The following is a 21,546-nucleotide window of genomic DNA, read 5'->3' as shown; positions in this document are numbered from 1 at the left end:
CCCATTCCATGTGGATAGCCTGAGCTTCTATTTTGGGACTCTCATTGTTATCTATCCTATGTCCATGGGATGATATGCACACAGAATTACATGGAGAGTCAGGGTAATTATTCTGATAAACTCAAGTTCAATCATCTCAATTTTTTCCCTCTCGAATTATACAGGTTATCAATTCTTTTTTTTTTTGAACTCATATTGAATGTAGCACTTAATTTAATTTTAATCATCATATAAAGTTAGAAAATAATGGGAGGTGATTCTAGCCAGCTATATAACAAACATCTAAATTTATTAGAGCTTTGTGTTGGAACTTTTACAAGAAACATTACTTTAATAATATTGATGTTTTGTCTTGGTCAGAGATCAAGTGGTATTACCATATGTAAACCAATGTTTTAAAACTAGGTGATTTTCAATCTAAGATTATACCTAAGATAGGCATTGAGCTATTATGTAATGTATATGCCTCATATACATCTCTAAAATCCTTTTTTTCTCTTTCCTTTTTTTTTTCTCAGACAGAGTCTTGCTCTGTCACCCAGGCTAGGGTGCAGTGGCATGATCTTGGCTCACTGCAAACCCCGCCTCTTGGGTTCAAGAGATTCTCCTGCCTCAGCCTCCCAAATAGTTGGGATTACAGGCACCTGCCACCACACCTGGCTAATTTTTGTATTTTTGGTAGAGACGGGGTTTCACCATCTTGGCCAGCTGGTCTCAAACTCCTGACCTTGTGATCCACCCACCTTGGCCTCCCAAAGTGTCATCTCTTACATTCTTATAAATATGAATTATTTTCAGAACTTACTGTTGGCAATTATTATGTATAAATTTCCATATGAGTACCTATTTTATAGTTCTCCTTTCCTCATCTCAAACATGTAAGTACATTTATTTCTTGGTATACACATCTGAAGTGCTATGGGGTAAATCTCTCAGGAAAATAACACCCCAATTTCTATTTGGACTAGTCCTAGGCTACCTTTGGAAGTGAAGTATCTGAGGTGGAGGACCATAAACTGGCCATTGCAGGACCATCACAAATCCGGATTTCTCTCATATCATTCCCCAATTCACAGATGTTCTAACAACTTTCAGGATGCCTCAGTGTTATTCCTGGAAGTAATTTCTACCCATGTCAAACAAATTAAACAACTCATTTGGTGATTGGTTTTGATTGTTGGACTTGATTCTTGAAAAAACGACAAACAAAGGCACTTATTGATTTTTATAATTTATGTCTCAAAGAACTTGTGCCATTTTATGACCATTAGGTAATTAATTTTGACAAATCAAGTGAGTTTAATATCTAAAATGTTTGTCCAACCTCATTAAAATTGGGCAAAGATGTTAGGGTGTCAATTTTAAATCTTTCCTGCTTTCTCTTGTGGGCATTTAATGCTATATATTTCCCTCTACACTCTGCTTTAAATGTGTCCCAGAGATTCTGGTACATTGTGTATTCGTTCTCATTGGTTTCAAAGAATATCTTTATTTCTGCCTTCATTTCATTATTTACCCAGTAGTCATTCAGGAACAGATTTTTCAGTTTCCATGTAGTTGTGTGCTTTTGAGTGAGTTTCTTAATGCTGAGTTCTAATTTGATTGCACTGTGGTCTGAGAGACCATTTGTTATGATTTCCGTTCTTTTGCATTTGCTGAGGAGTGTGTACTTCCAATTATGTGGTCAATTTCAGAATAAGTGTGATGAGGTGCTGAGAAGAATGTATATTCTGTTGATTTGGGGTGGAGGGTTCCGTAGATGTCTATTAGGTCCACTTGGTCCAGAGCTGAGTTCAAGTCCTGAATATATTTGTTAATTTTCTGTCTCAATCTAACATTGACAGTGGGGTGTTAAAGTCCTCCCCCCCCATTATTGCGTGGGAATCTAAGTCTCTTTGTAGGTCTCTAAAAACTTGTTTTATGATTCTGGGTGCTCCTGTATTGGGTGCATATATATTTAAGATAGTTAGCTCTTCTTGCTGCATTGATCCCTTTACCATTATGTAATGCCCTTTATCTCTTTTGATCTTTATTGCTTTAAGGTCTGTTTTATCAGAGATTAGGATTGCAACCTTTTTCTTTTTCATTTCCATTCACTTGGTAAATATTCTTCCATCCCTTTACTTTGAGCCTATGTGTGTCTTTGCATGTGAGATGGGTCTCCTGAATACAGCACACCAATGGGTCTTGACTCTTTTTCCAATTTGCCACTCTGTGTCTTTTAATTGGGGCATATAACCTGTTTACATTTAAGGTTAATATTGTTATGTGTGAATTTGATCCTGTCATTATGATGCTATCTAGTTGTTTTCCTCCTTAGTTGATGTAGTTTCTTCATAGTGTTGATGTTCTTTACAGTTTGCTATGTTTTTGCAGTGGCTGGTACCAGTTGTTCCTTTCCATGTTTAGTGCTTCCTTCAGGAACTCTTGTAAGGCAGGTCTGGTGGTGACAAAACAGAATAGAAAACCAAGTATCGCATGTTCTCACTCATAATTGGGAGTTGAACACTGACAACACATGGTCATAGGGAGGGGAGCATCACACACCAGGGCCTGTAGGGGCGTGGGGGTTGGAGCAATAACGTTAGGAGAAATACCTAATGTAGGTGATGGGTTGATGGGTACAGCAAACATGTATACCTATGTAACAAAACTGCACGTTCTGCATATGTACCCCAGAATGGAAAATGTAATAAAAAAATTGGACAAAAACATGAACAGACATTTCTCCAAAGAAGATGTAACGTGTGGCCAACAAACATGAAAGAGTTCAACATCACTGACCACCAGAGCAATGCAAATCAAAACCCCAATAAGATACCATCTCACATCAGTCAGAATGGCTATTATTAAAAAGACAAAAAATTGCATATGCTGGCGAGGTTGCAGAGAAAAAAAGGAACACTCATACACTGTTGGTGGGAGTGTTAATTAGTTCAACCATTGTGGAAAGCAATGTGGCAATTCCTCAAAGAGCTAAAAGCAGAACTACCATTCGACCCAGCAATCCCATTACTGGGTATATACCCAGAAGAATATAAATCATTCTACCATAAAGACACATGCACATGTGTGTTAACTGCAGAACTATTCACAATAGCAAAGATGTGGAATCAACCTTAATGCTTATCAATTGTAGACTAGATAAGGAAAATATAGTACATATCACCAAAGAAAACTATGCAGCCACAAAAACAAAACAAAAAACCAAGATCATATCCTTTGCAGGAACATGGATGGAGCTGGAGTTCTCAGTCACAAGTGGGAGCTGAATGATAACACATGGACGCATGAGGTGGGGGCAACAACACACTGAGGCCTGTCAGGGATGGGTGTGGGGGAGAGCATCAGGAAGAATAGCTAATGGATGCTGGGCTTAATATCTAGGTGATGGAATGATCTGTGTGGCAAACCATCATGGCATATGTTTACCTGTGTAACAAACCTGCACATCCTCCATATGTACCACTGAACTTAAAATTTGAAAAAATAAATATAAAATGTTTGTCAATGGAAACATGGCTGAAGAAGCATCTCACAAATATTTGGTCACTGGGTTTCTTGGTTGCAATTTCTTTTAACAGACTGAATGCAACTGATAACATTGATCTAACAGGACCTCCTTTTATTTACAGAATCAGTCCACTAAAAGTATTCAGTCCAGAATCTTCTTCTCTAATTGTATATTAGAGCTAATACTTTGGGGAAACATACGCCATTTCTATTTTCTATTTGTTGTGATTTAGGTTTGGAGTCTACAAGTTGGTTAGGTTAAGAAATATGACAAAAATGAATAATTAAAAAAGTACAATAATATTTGTATAAAAACATATGTAATTATGTGAATATAATAATAACTTAAAATATGTATTTTTAGGGACACAAATCAAAATGTAATCTAAAGTAATATAATATATGCAAACAGAAGTTGTCAAGGTAATTGGTAGTCTCAAATAAAACCGTGGACTAGGTGTCAGTAAATTCTCTCTTAGAGGATAGGAACAAGAGCCATAAACTTCCATGACTCTGAGTCAGAAAATGTTTCTTGGTGGGGGATAGATAAGAAAGCACTCTAGATAGCACTCCAGATAATCACAAGCAGCAAGGCTGTAAAATCAAGATGTGGCAGTTTTAATGCATAAGTGGATGTGGTAGTATTTCATCCTCAGTACGACATTTTGTCAGAACATTATTTTGATCTTTGCTTTCTTAGTCATTTTTACTCATTCAGACTCACCAGTTGTCACTATTATTTCACACCGTGTTATGGTGTTATCATCCCTCACACTATTGTTACTCACCCTCGGTACTCATTTCTGCAAATTGCTGTCTGCCTAATTGTCCTTTCATAAAATTACTCATCTATGTTAAATAATATACGTCCTTCTACACTTATTTCTCAGGTAAAGTGACTTATTATATTTGAGCTCATGGTAAAAGCAAAGAAAATATTGCAGGTGATTAAGGAATGAAAAAGCTATGACTTCAGATGCTGCTTAAACTGACTGAAGAGGTGAGAGCATGGATTTTAGGCAGGACTTTTTTGAGCAAAGGCTATTGCAAAAATACGAGTATGTATTTCTAAATATTCACTGAACACTTACTATGGGCTATACACAGTTCTGGGTTTTGGAAATAACGGCAGTGAATTACACATATAGGACCTTTGCTCATATGGGGCTTATATTCTAATGTGGGGAGATAGTGCACTGATAAGTCACTAGTTAACTTCTCAGTGATGAAAACTACAAGAAAAATAAAATTAGGGCAATGGAATACATTGATGGGGATGAGTCACCGCGTGTGTATGCGTGTATGTATGTGTGTGTACATATAGGGGGATAAGTGGTCTTCTTAATATCTACTGGTCAATGGAGGCCTTTCTGAAAAACTGACATTTGAGCAGATACTTGAATGAAGAGAGAGCATAAGCCATGACTATATCAGATATTATTTTGTCTTGAGGGCTAAGTAATGTCTGAAAGATCATTCCATCACCTAGGTATTAAGCCCAGAATCCATTAGCTATTCTTCCTGATGCTCTCCCCTACACCCACCCCCGGCAGGCCTCAGTGCATTGTTCCCTCCACCTCATGTGTCCGTGTGTTCTCATCATTCAGCTCCCACTTGTGACTGAGAAGTCCAGCTCCATTCATGTTACTGCAAAGGATATGATCTTGGTTTTTTGTCTTGTTTTTTTGTGGCTACATAGTTTTCTTTGGTGTATATGTACTATATTTCCTTTATCTAGTCTACCAGTGATGAGCATTAAGGTTGATTCCACGTCATTGCTATTGTGAATAGTTCGGCAATTAACATATACGTGCATGTATCTTTATGGTAGAATGATTTATATTCTTCTGGGTATATGCCCAGTAATGGGATTGCTGGGTCCAATGGTAGTTCTACTTTTAGCTCTTTGAGGAATTGCCACATTGCTTCCCACAATGGTTGAACTAGTTAACACTCCCACCAACAGGGTGTGAGTGTTCCTTTTTTATCTGCAGCCTTGCCAGCATATGTTATTTTTTATCTTTTTAATAATAGCCATTCTGATTGATGTGAGATGGTATCTCATTGTGGTTTTGATTTGCATTTCTCTAGTGGTCAGTGATGTTGAGCTCTTTTTCATGTTTGTTGGCCAGATGTATGTCTTCTTTTGAGAAATGTCTGTTCATGTTCTTTGCCCACTTTTTAATGGGGTTGGACAAACATTTTAGATATTAAACTTACTCGATTTGTCAAAATTAATTACATAATGGTAATAAAATGGCACAAGTTCTTGAAGACATAAATTATAAAAATCAATAAGTGCCTTTGCCTTTTTTCAAGAATCAAGACTTAAGGAGCTTTCTCTACAGGTTCAAAGAAAAGCAGACAAGTGTGACTGCAGTAGAGTGAGCAAGGACAATATTAGAACAGGGAGTTTAAGAGCCTTGTAGTTCATATTAAAGACTTTAAATTCTCTCCTGATCATGGTGGAAAGCCATTGGAGATTTTTAAGTAAAGGAGCAATATTTTGGGAAAAAAATGCAGACTGAAGATTTAGAGTAAAACCTGTCGTTGACTAAAACTATGTAGAAGAAAAAAATACACAAATAAAAGCCCACTGAGCCTCAGTTCCTGAGTGGCCTTCATGGTAAAATGTTATAAGAGAAATACTCTAAGGTGTTTTAACATAAAATTGAGCTAAAGTCTAGTAAGCTGAGATGTTGGTAAAGATATTGATGATGTATTTCTGAAAGCATTTGTGCGGGACAGTAAATCTTAAGAGTCTATCAGTTTAAGACTTTTCTTCACTGCAATCTACTGAAACAGAACCCTGATCACAAGGAGCACTGATTTCTTCTATGGTGTCGTGGTATAATTTATGTTTTGCAATGATCACTCTGGGTTCTCTGTGAGGAACTTTACAGTGGGTCTAGAAAGGAAGCAGACAGAGCAGTTATAGAAACTATTGTAGCCATCCAGAAGAGATAAGATAGTGTCTAAACAAGGAGCGTAATAGCAGATATAGAAAGAAGTGGATAGTTTCAAGAGGAGGCTTTAAGATTTGTTGATAGATTGAATATGTGGTGAATTGGGGAAAGATAAAAATGGAATGGATGAATACTTTTGATTTGTGGATCGAATAAGAATATAATGTTTGCCTACTGGGAAAAAGACACCTCTGTGTAAACTATGTTTTCTGCTGTAGGGAAGGGATAACCTGGAGTCTTTTCTAAGTGCATCTACCATAGGAAATAAAATTGGCTTGTGGCCTGTGCTAGAAGAAGGAATTGGGGAAATGGTGTAAAAGTGAGTGGAAGGAGGTATAAAAGCTCAGTCACCTGTGCCCCCTCCCCCAAACAAAAAGCATAAGAATATCCAAGACCCCGCACAGATACCTGTTATTGACCTGCCACCAAATGACAGGAGCACTTTCCTTGTCTTTTTCCAAGAAAGACATGCACAGGTTCTATGTAGAGCTTCGTGACTGCTAGCATTCAGAAGTGTCCTAGATATTTGAATTCATTTTATCTGTTTAAGAAACAGGATAGGAGCATAGATGGGGACAGTCTTTCATTAAAGGAATAAGGAAAGGCTCTGTAATGTGCCACAGAGCCTTCTCTGACTTAGGATGTGCCTGCTCATTGAACTTCCATAATACCATTTTAATTACTGTACCAACCTGACAGAGCCTTTGTTTGTTCAACTCAGTTTGCTTAATTCCATCCAGGGATAAAGTGAGTACATGCTTCTTGGTAAAGATTATGGTGACATATAAAAGTAAAAATAAATGCAATCATATCATCTTATTCAGTAGGCATTTTCAAACGTTTCTGCAAAGAAATGTGGTATAAAACCTAAATGTTAATTTCCCACTTAAACCATTCAAGAGATACATAAATCGAGGAAAATGGAATAGGTTTCTTCATAATCTTACCTTTTCCTTTAACATCACAACTTATGGGGCAATAATTGAGTAGAAATAAAAATGTTAAAATATTCATAATATACAAGAACAGAAATGTGAATAGAAACAAATCTGCATTTGGAATTTTTCTGATTTTCTGTGATGTCTTCAAAATTTCTGCCATCATTTTTGGCTCCTACACCAAAGCTAGAAGACAACTTAAATGTATCCCATTAAATATGATTACATATTTAATACTGACTAAAGAAAGGTGGTGAGTTTCTGTCACATAACTTCACTACTGCTTTGATACTCTTTGAAGTTACCATATTTCCCTCCTGGAAATTGCAGTATGTTCCTAACTGGTCACTTGTTTTCAGACTTTTCCCCTTTATCCATACAGCAACCAGAATGATCTTTTTCAAATACTGAATAGACATCTCCTTGCCCTGCTTGAAACAGTCCTGGTGACCTTCCATGAAACACTGCAGATGAAACAAGTATTTATATCATATATGTTCTTTTTTGAAAGTCTACTCTAAGTACAGTCAAAAATGCTTTTGAATGTATTAACCCAAAAATGTCAAAGAGAAGAGACAAATTATGTGAGACAGTTTCGGACAATAAGGAGCGGATAATTAAATAATAAATAAGATTTCATATTTTCCTGCTTTAAGTGAGTATAAGTAAAAATCTAAGATAAGAACCCCAGCAAGGCTAAACATTTAGAGACTTCAGGCACCAATGAAGGTAGGGTTTTTCCAGCGGGGTTGAGAATAAGAGGATTAGCTTAGAGCCTGTTTTGAAAATAGCTAGGCCTCTAGGTTCCCTAATACAACCCCAACAGACAGGCAATTTCTTATCCACTGCCGTATTAGTCTGATTTCACCCTGCTAATAAAGATATACCTGAGACTGGAGAATTTATAAAGGAAAGAGGTTTAATTGATTCAAAATTTCACATAGCTGGGAAGGCCTCACAATCATTGTAGAAGGCAAATGAGGATCAAAATCATGTCTTACATGGTGGCAGGCAAGAGGCTTGTGCAGGGGAACTCCCATTTATAAATCCATCAGATCTCATGAAACTTATTCTCTACCACAAGAACAGTTCAAGGTGAGATACCTTGCATAGTAAGGTGGGGTGGGGATACAGCCAAGGCATATCAACTACTTTAGCAGAAAACAGGGAATTTAATTTCATAAGCAGTAAGTCTCAGGACTAATAAAAGGAAGCCCCCAAACCATGGCTAAGGAGTAAACCGTTGCAGTTTGGAACAGGAAGATGGTAGGCAACAGGAATGATGTCAAAAGTAAACAACAGCAACAATAAAAAACTGACTAGAATACTGATTTTCCATTTGGGGAGGAGTTTTGTAGTTCTTTTGTAGAATTATGCAATAATAAATTCTAACAAAGAAAAAGAAAAGCTGAAACACAAAGCAATTAACTCTAACTCTAAAAATAACCCAAAACTTGTTCAAGGAAGGAAGTGTAGTAATACTAAACTACTTTCTCACCTATCAACACAAATGTATATAGTCGTAATTATATAAAGACTGAATATTAATTTAACTGAAAATTAGATTGTGGGAGGATGAGGGGAGAGAAAGTGTGAATATATGTGTGTGTATGCGTGCATGAGTGTGGAGGGGTGTAAAGAATGAATTTCTAGTCTTACGTAGCAGAAAGTCTTTAAGTTATATATAAGCTTTAAATTTTAAAAATACTAATAGAAATGTCTTATAGAGAATTACGAAAGTAAATGCACTTGACATAGCCAAAACAGTTGGAAGAGAATGGAGAGGAGTGGAGTGGACACTGCTATTTTTTACCATAAGCCTTGATGGAGTGTTTGACTTTTTAAATCATGCACATTTACTGTATGATAGAAATAAAAATTGCATTGACAACAAAGTAATTCCTTGGTTTTACAATCTAAAATCCATCCCCTGACCATAGTTTACATATCCCTGCCTATCTTTGCTACCTCATATTTTCTCATTCATTCTTATTTTAGCTACAAAATAGCCCCTTTACCCCTGCTTCTCATTTTCAGAAAATGCGAAGCTCAGTTCTTCTTGGTAGGCCTTACTGCCCAAATTCCACATGGCTAGCATCTTCTTGTCAGAGCTCAGTTCAAATATCTTCCTTCTCAGAATGGCTTCCCTAAACAGCCACTCTCTGCCATTTTTCCGTCTTATTTTCTTCATAACACTAGTCCTATCTGATGCTGCCCTTCTTGAGAATGGGACAATGTAAGGGATCCAGGCCTTGGTTGTGCCCCAATGCACAGAATGACGCTTTGATAAAATAGAGCAGACATTTTCAAGAGAGTGTGTCTTTAAATTTCTCAGGGTTCATTTATGAGCATTTATGGATTATCCTCTGTGTTTTCAGCATTAGAGCTGCACGATGGATAATTTCAGGAATCCAAAACAGTTATTGGTGTAGGCAGTCTTGTTTAAAGGTTGGTCAGAAAATGATAGCCAAGAGCTGGGAAGCCAACAAAATTCATCTTTAAATGTTGCAGGGATTTTACTACTCAGTTATCTTTTGCTGCATAAAAGATTATGCCAAGGCTTGCTGACTTTAAAAACAGCAAAGATTATTATCTTACAGTTTCTATGGGTCAGAAATTCAGGAGTGGCTTAGTGAGGTGGTTCTGTTATAGAGACTCTCATGAGGTTGCAATCAAGATGTTAGCCAGGACTGCAGGCATCTGGCATCTTAACTGGAGCTAAAAGACTGGCTTCCAGGCTCACTCTTGTGGCTGCTGGCAGGAAGCCTCAGTTCCTTGCAATGTAGACCACATAGGGCTGCTTGAGTGCCCTCATAGCATGGCAGGTGGCTTCCACCAGGGTGAGTGATCCAAAGAGAGAGAACCGAATGGAAGTTACAATGCCTTTTATGACTTACCATCAGAAATTATACTCCATCATCTCTTCCACATTCTGTTCAGTAGAAGAACAAAGAACAGCCCACCTTCAGGAGGAGAATTAGGCTTCATCTCTTAAAAGGAGGAGTATCAAAGAATTTGTGGGCATATTTTTAAATTATCACAACTACTGTATATCTTATTAATTTATTGTTTTAGTACTAAAATATTCTCTAGTACATGCATATCACAAGCAGTCACAAAGATATAAATTAAAGGACAGTCTTTTTGTTCCCTCTGGGAGATAACTAATATTTTTGAAAAATCTACTGGATGTCACTATCCTGGATTTTTAATATTTGTTATCTGATTTAATCGCCTCACCATTTTGGAGTCTTGGTATTTTGTTTATTTAATATAAGGACAATTACTCTCATTGATGTTAGTAACCTTTTCAAAAACATGTTTAATTAGAGGGCTAGGCTGAACCGAATGATATACAGTGTTTTCTTTGCTGTGGTGTCATCACACTAGTGGCCCTTGGTCCAATATGGTTGCGGATAGGTTTGGTTGAACACACAAAATGCTTTGTAAATTTTAAAAATTAGTTTATAACATTGAAAAATTGAGAGATTTCAACTGAAATGTGGAAATCATGTTTTGAAGTTCTTTGAAGCAACAAAGCATCTCTAGATCAAAACAAGTGCTGAAGTTGAGGCTGCCTTTTTTAGGTAGGTGTATGCTTTCTGGCCATCATCTAGATTTGCCACAGTCCTGATTAATACATTTAGCCTATTTATGTTCTCATTCTGATCCTTGTAGACATTGAAATTTGCCATTTCTGGTTGGTAGAAAATCAATATAGAAAATAAAGAAGAAATCAAGTACTGACAATTGCCAGTGTATAATTTTCAAAACGTTAAAAACATGACTTATGTAAATATATAGAGAGCATATGTCAAGCAGACATTTAGCTCATTAACAAGAGAACCAGCAGGATGGCAAAACTGTTTCAAAGTAGAATGGAAGAGGTTGAAATATTTACAGTCGATGAAAGAAAAAGTACTGATATAAGGTTGCAAAATTACAGATAAAACTAGTCAATATTGTACTGGACAATGAAAGTGTAAACGTTGCAGTTATCTTTTCTACCTGATGGAAATCATTTGCATCTCTGTTGGAGAAAAAGTATTTTTAATGCATCAATCTAAACATGGATTTAAACAAATTAAATCCATAGAGAAGGAGACCTAAGCAATATTTGCTTGAAATTATAAGTCAAACAAAGGTATATTCCCCAGGAGAATGAACTAATCCTTGGATGGCCTTGTTAGACAATGGTTCAGAATGACATAAAAAAGACGCAACAATTCCTTTTATTTTTATTTTTTTTTTAAGCAAGATTTGACTTTCTCAATTTTGTGGGGTTTTTTTCTAACTTTTATTTTAGGTTCGGGGTACAAGGGCAGGTTTGTTACATAGGTAAACTTGTGTTATGGGGGTTTGTTGTACAGATTATTTCATTGCCCACTACCCAAAAGTTGTCTTTTCTACTCCTTTCCCTCCTCCCATCCTCCACCCTCAAGTAGACTCCAGTGTCTATTGTTCCCTTCTTTGTGTTCATGAGTTCTCATCATTTAGCTCCTACTAATACATGAGAACATGCAGTATTTTGATTTCTGTTTCTGTCTTAGTTTGCTAATAACCTCCAGCTCCATTCATATTCCTGCAAACAACATAATCTCATTCCTTTTTATTGCTGCATAGTATTCCATGATATATATATGCACCATGTTTTCTTTTTCCAATCAGTCACGATGAGCATTTAGGTTGATTCCATGGCTTTGCTACTGTGAATGGTGCTTATAGTGCTGTGTTAAACATTCATGTGCTTGTGTCTTTATCATAGAATGATTTATATTCCTCTGGGTATATACACAGTAATGGGATCACTGGGTTAAATGGTTGTTCTGCTTTTAGCTCTTTGAGGAATTGCCATACTGCTTTCTACAATGGTTGAACTAATTTACAATCCCATCAACAATGTGTAAGTGTTCCCTTTTCTCTGCAACCTAGCCAGCGTCTGTTATTTTTTGACTTTAAAATGTTTCAGTTCTACGTTCACCAATTCTGGTAATTCATTACTTGCCTCATAATATAACAAAAATTGATGTATCGTTTTATAGCCAATTATGAGTTATCACTATAACTATTCATTTTTTAAACTCTTTTCTGAATGTTTCCTTCTCATTAATTATTACTCGGTGCAAATTTAAGTTTTTAAACCTAACAAATAACAAGTTTTAAAAACATAGTTGCTTGTATTTATATACTACTTTACAAGTTTCAAAGTATTTTTCTTTTTTTCTTCTACTTTTGCCAATGTTGATATTTAGAGTTATCGATATTTCAGAAGATGAGTGGTCAGTACTTTCAGATGATATCGATATAGAGCAGAAAATTTCTCACTAACTTTTGACAATTAAGGAATGTTAAGTAATCAAAATAAGAGCCACTTCAAAGGAACAATGAGAGCAAAATCCAGGTGACTTTTGGTTGAAAAAAAGAATAAGTAGCAACTAAAAAAATATAGTAAGAAGAAAATATTTAAAATTTCATTCCAGTAACAGTAAAGCAATAAGGGACTTACATTTTGAGATATTTTAGTAATGTCATAAAATGATTATGGTTATTTTCATTCATCTCCTATGAACTTTGTTATATTTCAGCAAAATTAAGGTAAAATACTCAATACTTTAGGAAATTCACTTCGCTTCTAAAAATGTTCAAATCATTTTCTGATTTCTGAAGACAGGTATATAATTTAGACTTTTAAAAATTCTAGTTTCCAGGCTGGTTGAAAAAAGCTTCCTGTAATTTGGAAAACATTTAAATGCTTATTAAATTTGGTCAAATTTATCCATTCATCCATCTAATGTATTTATTTATTGGCTTACTTGCTTGAACTCTTTGTCTAATTGCCTCAACTCTCTAATTCTAATACAAATTAAATTAAAAGCCGACACTTCAACTATAAAATGAGAAACAAAGCCAATTCCCCATAGTTACTAAGTGTTTGGCTTATTATTAAGTTCTGTAGTGAGATCTCAATTCTTCAAAGTTGCATGACTGGTAACAGTATCTATTGTTTCAGTGGCAGAAAATCTTTCTGAAATGATAAAGAGTTGAGAGAAGGTATGAATGCTGTCAAACAGCTCTTTTGTCTGAAATTACAATTGTATAGACTAAAGCAACTGCATGCCCAGCTTGAGGGATGGGTCATTGAATGGACTCTGGCACATACTTTATCTGAACCCAAGGTATTTGAAATGACATTTGTAACAGTGAGTTCTGAGCTCTAGCTGATATAATAATACAAAAAGACTCAAAAACAAAGCAAACCATACATTCCAGATTTCTCAAGACAGATAAATAATTCACACTTTTACAGCCCTGGTTAATGGACTGGTTGAAAAAAAAAAGCTTATTTTTGTTTGGGAAAAATTTAAATATTTATGATTTTATAAAAACTGTATAATTTAGGAATAAAACTAGTATCAATAGCCTGAAAATCTCTATCCAATTAATTGCAGTATCTTCTTTCTGCTTATCCTTGTAGGAGATGATAGACATTCCCACAAAGTCTCTGCCTTCTTTACCTTGTTTTGACAATATACCCTTACAAATGGTAATGCTGACACATATGTCTATGTTAGTCTTACTATTAAGAGAACATCAATAGAAGCAGCATGTTACTGAGGAAGTATTTTGAGGCATAGGGTAGGAGGAAAGTTTAGGCTCAGATTGCAGAAGGAAACTCTTTTAGGGGAGGACAAAATACAATTTTGACATGTTTTAAGTTCTCCAGCTGGGACCATGCCAATTAGACTAACAAAAGATTAACAAGAGAAAAATATGCACATTTATTTAATATAAATTTTATGTGACACAGAAGCATTCATAAGGAAATGAAGACCCAAAGAGATGGTTGAGCCTGAGTATTTTCATACGAGGTATGATGAAGAGTAGAAAGTTATGGAGAGAACATGATAGGGCATGGTTAAGAGCTAAGAATAGTAAATGGGGCATTTAGCATCCCCTGTTCAGATTTCTCTGTTTCCCACCATCTTTGGAAATAAGGATGTTTCTTTCCTCTGGAGGTAGGGAGGTCACCTCTCACATGAGGATCTTCTGACCTACTCCAGGGGAGAAGGATAAGGTTAGAGAGTTTTTGCAGTATCTGCTGTTTCTATGACCTCCTTCAGAGGAAAGGAGAAAGTTAGGGAGCCCTTCTTGCACCTGCTGTTTCTCAAATTCCTTCAATATGCCAAAGTGCCATATTGTGGAGTAGACTGTTCATAACCTTGTCACTCTGTTTAGTCAGTGAATCATAGATTCATTCTAAGTTCGAGAAAGGAAGTATCAAAGTATAATTTTCAAAAGTTAAAAATGTGACTATAATAAAAATCTAGAATGAACATAGATCAGAAAATTACTTATGGCATTATTGAGGGAAACAGACCAGTATTGCTGGTCTAACCTCATTAGAGGAATTGTGTATTTATAGGTATTTTAATGAAAAATAATATTTAAATGAGATTCATAGGTTAGGCATATAAATGTTTAATACCTCACAGGGCAATAAAACCATAACCTTTGAATTTATCATTTTTATCAGAGAAGTATCTACAAATTAACATGCAATTTCAGTGTATGGCTGATCAAAAAATACTCAAGTCAAAGACAGATAAGCTCTTCTAAAGCTGCAGTATCGAGAATAGCGTAGGGGCAAAAAGAATTTTGCTTCTACCCTGTGAAGATTCTGTAATTTCAGTCTCTGGAATAAACTTGACAGCAGACATATTAAGAGGAGAAAAGGGATGCCAATTTATTACATGCATACTCACTGGGATTCCACAGGGTATACGACTCCAGAAAAGACCAGATGGCTGAAGATAGTATAGTATCCTGAGCTACAGAAAACAATAAAGTTGTGGGTTTCAGGTGGTGACAGGTTATAGGAGGTTGAGGGGAGGAAATGCATGGAGAACAAAGGTTGTCTTGATATGCAGGTTCTCTCAGGCAGCAGTCCTTAGCAAAAGACGTGGTGTGTTGACCTTCAGCCTCTTTTCTTCTGTCTTAATCTTTCTGGTCTGATGAGATTATAGGTAGTGGGTTTATTACAGATGCTTTCTTTCTTTCTTTTCTTCCTTTTCTTTCTTTGTTCCTTTTCTTTCTTTCTTCCCTTTCTTTCTTTTTTCCTCCCTTCCTTCCTTCCTTCCTTCCTTCCTTCCTTCCTTCCTTCCTTCCTTCCTTTCTTCTAAAGGAACTTCGCTTTGTCAGATAAGGGAACTTCAGAGAAAACCCATCCCTGCATTGGCTGCTCCCCAGGTACTTTGCAGTCTGAAGTCCAAAGCGGCATATATTTTGGGATACCTTTTTCTAAGCCCCAACAGTAGCCACTAGCTACCTATGTCATTTAAATTTAAATTCCAGTTAATTAAAATTAGATATGATAAAAATTCAATTTTCCAGTCATAGTAGCCACATGTTAAATTTGGCTAGTGGTTACTTTATGGGACAGCATAAATATGGAATATTTTTATTGTTGACCTAAAAGGAAAAAGCTGAGGCCAAATTAATCTAAGTAGAGAGTTTATTTGGACCAAGCTTGAGGATTGCAACCCAGTAGTACAGATTCAATTTGCTCTGAATGTATACTCCTATTAGCAACAGTTACAAGTAAGTTTTTAAAGGGAAAGAAGAGACCCTTCCTAACTTGTTTACTAAGAATTTACATTAAAGTAACATAAGTTATTGATTGGCTATACATTGTTCTTTGTATCACAAGTTCCAGGAACATGAAGATAATGAGTGAGACAGCTAGTCAGAACTGAAATGTCTTTAAACAGCTGCCCCTGGGCTCAGGTGTGGAAGGTATAGCTGAAATCCCATACTCAAGTCTCTCTGAGCCTGATTAATTTTGCATACCTCACATAGCTCAGACTGCTCTTAGCTATTTTTCTTTTCTCACCATCACTGTAGAAAGTGCTGTTGGGCAGCACTCTTCTAGAGAATTAATTAATCAATCCCTGAGCAAGCCTTTTTTACAATTCCTAAGTATGCCATTGAAAGAAATTATCACCCCTCCATTTGCTTTATTTCCAAGTTTTGGATATTTTTTCAAACAAAGGAATCGTATAGATCTCCTTTTCCATCTTCTCCACCCTTTCCTTCTTTTAATAAAAAGGAATCTGAAAACAAGGATTTGCCTTACACTCAGAAAAGGTATTTATTCCTCACTACTACAGAGTTTAGCTGTGCTATTGAATCAGTTCTGTTCATTCCATCGAATGAACTATTTTGGACAAATGCAAAAAGTAAGAGATTACATTCTAAATACCTATATTTTAAAACGTGGAAACTCTTTATGCATGTATCTAGGTCATCTTCAGTCTTCAGATAGCAAGAAGAAAGGCACCAAGATAATTATTTTACATAATTTTTAAGTCACATTTTGGCATAGCAAGAGACTTTGCAGTTTCTTTTCATAAAAATGTCTATACTTTTGAAATGTCCTCTATGATGGTTTGGAAACACTTATGTTATTTTTAGATCATGATGCTAGATTGCACCTGTGATTCAATGATTTTGTGTATGTGTTTTTCAGATGTGCAACAAATGGCAATTGACTGGCTCACCCGAAATCTCTATTTTGTGGACCATGTCAGTGACCGGATCTTTGTTTGTAATTCCAACGGTTCTGTATGTGTCACCCTGATTGATCTGGAGCTTCACAATCCTAAAGCAATAGCAGTAGATCCAATAGCAGGGTAAGAAATTCTTTATAGTGTTTGGTCTAAAAAAGTTAGCATTTAAAAAGAAAAGATTGAAGTATGACAAGTGTTGTTGTGGAAAATAAGACTACAGACTCAAACTTTTTAAAAATGTTGATTTTAACAACTGTGTCACAGGAAGGAAAAAAAGGCTATAACTCACCAGGCAGAAGCTGGTGAGTTATTAGCATATGAATATTGCAGGTCTAATGTAAGACACAAATAACCTTCCATCTTCCCTTCCACCTTCCCAAGAATTGCATCGGGGTCATCAGAGAAAAGCCTCAGCATATTTTTAGGTTAAAGAGAGGAAACTTTTTAATGCTTAACAGTGGACTTTTTCGTTAGCAAACCTCCAGAATGCTACTTGAAGGATGTACTGTTGACATACTTATATCCAGCATAACGTTTAGGATTTACAAAAGGGGCACAACATATGTTTACCCAGGTACTAGTAAAACATAAAGAATATCTTTGTTCAGACTCTTACGTTCGATGACTGTTGATATGTAAACCCAAATATTATTATGGTGTTAGTGAATTCCTCATCAGAATTCATCTTCTTTTTTTTTTTAACTTCCCAATTTTGCAAGCTACTTTATTGGTTAAATAGAGACCTTCTGACATTCTTTAGCTAATAGGCTCATTAATCTTTTTACCATATTTCATAATTTATAAAAATATAGTCATAAAATGTTTAAATTCCCATCATCTTTGCTCATATGATTAGAAAATCAATACAGGAATTATGCTTTTATTTTACAAATATGGTGGTATTATGAGAGGGCCAGGAGGAAAACTCAGTTCTTTCAGCAGTCACTACTGGGCAAGGACACTTTCAAATTAACTACATAGTGTACCACCTTATTTGAAGGAGCTGTTATTTTTTCAGATGTAAATTGTAGCAAAGATTTGAAAACTGAAATTCTATCCTTGTTATTGTTTTAATCGTCCTCAGGCAGTTCAGGCTGAAATGTCTGATGGAACATATCCTAAACTGCCATAAGCCTCCATTCAATAAATGGGAAAATATTTACTGAAGAAACAGCTGTCATCCATATGTGGACTTTTGTCACTCTTTACTTAAAGTCTGATTGAATATTAAGATGCATCATCACAATGGTTCTGATTTTGACAAGAACAGCTTGCACGTAAGAACTTTGCTGGGAAGGCTGTGTAGTATAATTCTTGAATGTAGCTCTATTTGTATTTGCAGCAGATGGTTACTTGACTCAATCTGACTGCAGTGATGCTTCAAAAGACATTAGGAAAAGAAGTCGTATTTAGACTGATTTGTTTGGGTTGTTGGATAAGGGCAGTAAGAAAGAATTGGAAATTTACAAATGCACTAACAACATTCTTTTGGCATCCTGTTGAGAAATATATTGCTTGCATGTTTTTCCCTGGATGTGATAACTGAATTTCAAATTAGCCTTTAGACAGCATTGTCTGTCAAATGTTAAGAGGTGAAACTATAAAACTATTGTGTTTTGCCCCTTTTTCTACTGCTCTTATCCTTCCCCATTCTTAAAAACAAAGATCCAGAGACCCTTTTCAAATAAAACTGCCAATCTGAAATATATGGGAACACCATCTCTCTTTCTGAACAACAATATACTTTCTGTTCTCAGGTTTCCTGTTTCTCCCTGTCATTGTATGAAAGAACCATATTTTATCATTTTTGTCACAGGAATTAAGAGTAGAAAACCCCCACATCATTTGCTCTTATTCTCTGCTGGATTCCTTCAGGCCTCATAACCGTTTAAATGTAATTTTGTCATGTATCATTTATCAGAATAGGTTCTTTGGAATTTTTGTTTGAGTTAGTTCTGTCTCTATAGCACAGTTTTTAATCATGAATCATAGATATCAGAGAAGGAAATGCTCAGCTCTTTTATAAATACAGGCCTGTTTGCCACAGAACACTTTCAAATACGTTCTATTTTTCTCTTAATATCAGAAATTTAGTTAGGATTGATGTGATTCTATCTAAGAACGGAACAGGAGATTTTTCCTTTATCTTCTACATTTGGGCCTGCTCTAGAATAATTTGAATAGTTTTTTGGTTAGAAAAACTGCACATGACCTACTAAAGGGGAAATGTTCTGCACCTAAAATTCCTCCTAGGTTTTCCTAATTTTACAGGATGATATGTATTTGGCCTTGACTATTATAACTTCTGCTCAGAAAATATCAGAATGTATTAATAATCTGACCTAACTCCTAGAGCTTGACCTTCATAGATTTTAAAATGGAGAAAAATTTGCCTTACCCCCCAAAAGGCTGCCTGGAGAAAGTACCTGTTACTTAAGCATACTGTTTTTTTGTTTTTGTTTTTTTTTGAGACAGAGTCTCGTTCTATCGCTCAAGCTGGAGTACAGTGGCGCAATCTCCTCTCACTGCAACCTCTGCCTCCAGAGTTCAAGCAGTTCTCCTGCCTCAGCCTCCTGAGTAGCTGGGATGACACTTGCCTACCACCAAGCCTGGCTAATTTTTGTATTTTTAGTAGAGACGGGGTTTCACCACGTTGGCCAGGTTGGTCTCAAACTGCTGACCTCTTGTGATCCTCCCACCTTGGCCTCCCAAAGTACTGGGATTACAGGTGTGAGCCTCTGCACCTGGCACTTAAGCATATTTGTAACTTCATTTTTCTCAACCTCCTATTCTTTTGTTGCTAAGGACTATTGAAGAAATATAATTTTTTGGTTCTTGTTTTTTTTTTGTTTTTGTTTGTTTGTTTGTTTTTCAGTTCTCCATGGTTTAAATACAGATTACTAACTTTCTCTGGACTCCCATTATGACTTGAGCCAAGCTCCAGTCCCAGTCTTCCAAGAAGAGATTTTTAAATCAACCTTGTTTTTAATTTTAGATTTTTAGATGTGGACATTGACTCATTAATTCAGACTATTTCCCAGAGATGCTTCTAGAGATTTTCTTCTTCCTTTCAAAAATTTTTTAACAACATTTCCTTTCAATAGTTCCTTGGAAAACTTTCCAAAATTATTTCTCTATAGTCATTAGAGTTGGCAGGTAGCATAGAGATCATATTCCAACCAACATCAAAAACAGCATTTCTGTCAGATGGTTAGTAGGTCTCTGCTTCTTTAATGGTTATGAACTTGATGCTGGAGTCAGTCTTACTGAGATCAAATCCTGGCTCCACCTGTTACTAGCTGTGTGACTTTGGATATTTCTTCCGCCTTTGTTTTCTTGTCATAAAAATGTGAATTATGATAGTGCTGCCCTGCAGGGCTGTTGAAAGGATTAAATAAGGTCAAATACATAAAGAACCTTAACAGTTTCTGAGTTGTGGAATATGTGAAGTTTCTTCTTCATTTCGCCTCAATGATAATTGCTAATTTTTTCAACACTTGTGATACCATTATGAATAGAATAATGAGACCAATATTCTACCCCATCAAAGATGACCTTTTTCTTTTCAACCTTGTTCTCTTTCTACTACAAATCCTTCTAAAAAGGTCTATTTCATACAGATTAAATCTATTATATAATAAAGTGTTGAGAAAAAGAGGAGAGAAAATAAGAAAAAAAATGAAGTGTAGCCTAGGGAAGAAATAAAGATGAAGGGTATATAAGGTGTAGGAGGAGAAAAGTATAGAGTACCTCTGAGTATGGCTTGGTGGACATGGAGGGGGATCTTTTTTCTTACCCATCGCTGTGCTTTGGCTGAGGCACCTATAATAAAAGACATATTGATAAGAGAAAAGCATACAAAGGTACTTACAAGTTTGACATGACATAGGAGCTATTAGAAATGAACATCTGAAGTAATGGAAAACCCTGTTGTTGTTTTTTTTAATGTAACATTTGATGAAGTGGATAGCTGTGGAGAAGCACGATTGAAAAAAAGGGGTATAATCTAATGATAATCAACTGGGGGAAACTTAGTGAGGCCTGTGTGTTCAGTTTCTTCTCTGTGTCCCCATGTTTTCAGAGATAGGGAAGCTCCTTTCCTCCGGGTATAGAGTGGGCACCTCTCACATGAGGTTCTTATGATCTACTTCAGAGAAAGGTCAGATGATTTTTTTGATGGCCTGCATCAGGGGAGAAGGAACATCTGCTTCTGCTGTTTTCTCAACTGCCAAGGTGCCAGATTTTGGGTTAGCATGTCCTTTGAGGACACCATAAGGGAAGATATAACAGAGGAACAACCTTATTCTAACAATTGCTGTTATACAAGATATATTTGGATTACTTTCAAGGTCTTTCAAAAGACAAGAGTAAAGAATAAAATTCTACTGTAGTTATTTTTGTCTGTGGAACTGCATTTTTGAACATGACACTGCTTCAATATCAAACTATTTAGTATCGGGGTCTAATGAGGATTGTAACTGAGGTCAGGGGTGGAGCTAGTCTACAATTTTGTTCCTAAGCTGTGGCCCTCAGTTTTCTATTAAAGTAAAATCATCACACTAT

At 36.0% G+C, this 21,546-nt stretch overlaps 1 protein-coding gene across 1 annotated transcript in view; it reads left to right on the top strand.

Annotated features, from left to right (window-relative positions):
- The window catches only part of LRP1B (LDL receptor related protein 1B), a 1,946,873-nt gene that overhangs the window by 976,564 nt on the left and 948,763 nt on the right, over window positions 1–21,546 (top strand). Inside the window, exon 10 of the mRNA XM_063790432.1 lies at window positions 16,944–17,106. Within this exon, the coding sequence (XP_063646502.1) occupies window positions 16,944–17,106 (163 nt within the window). The remainder of the gene's footprint in view (window positions 1–16,943; window positions 17,107–21,546) is intronic.

Source organism: Pan troglodytes, chromosome 13, assembly GCF_028858775.2.
Source record: "Pan troglodytes isolate AG18354 chromosome 13, NHGRI_mPanTro3-v2.0_pri, whole genome shotgun sequence".
NCBI lineage: Eukaryota > Metazoa > Chordata > Mammalia > Primates > Hominidae > Pan > Pan troglodytes.
The sequence above is the reverse complement of the archived record's forward strand: the minus strand, read 5'-3'. Positions and strand labels throughout refer to the sequence as shown.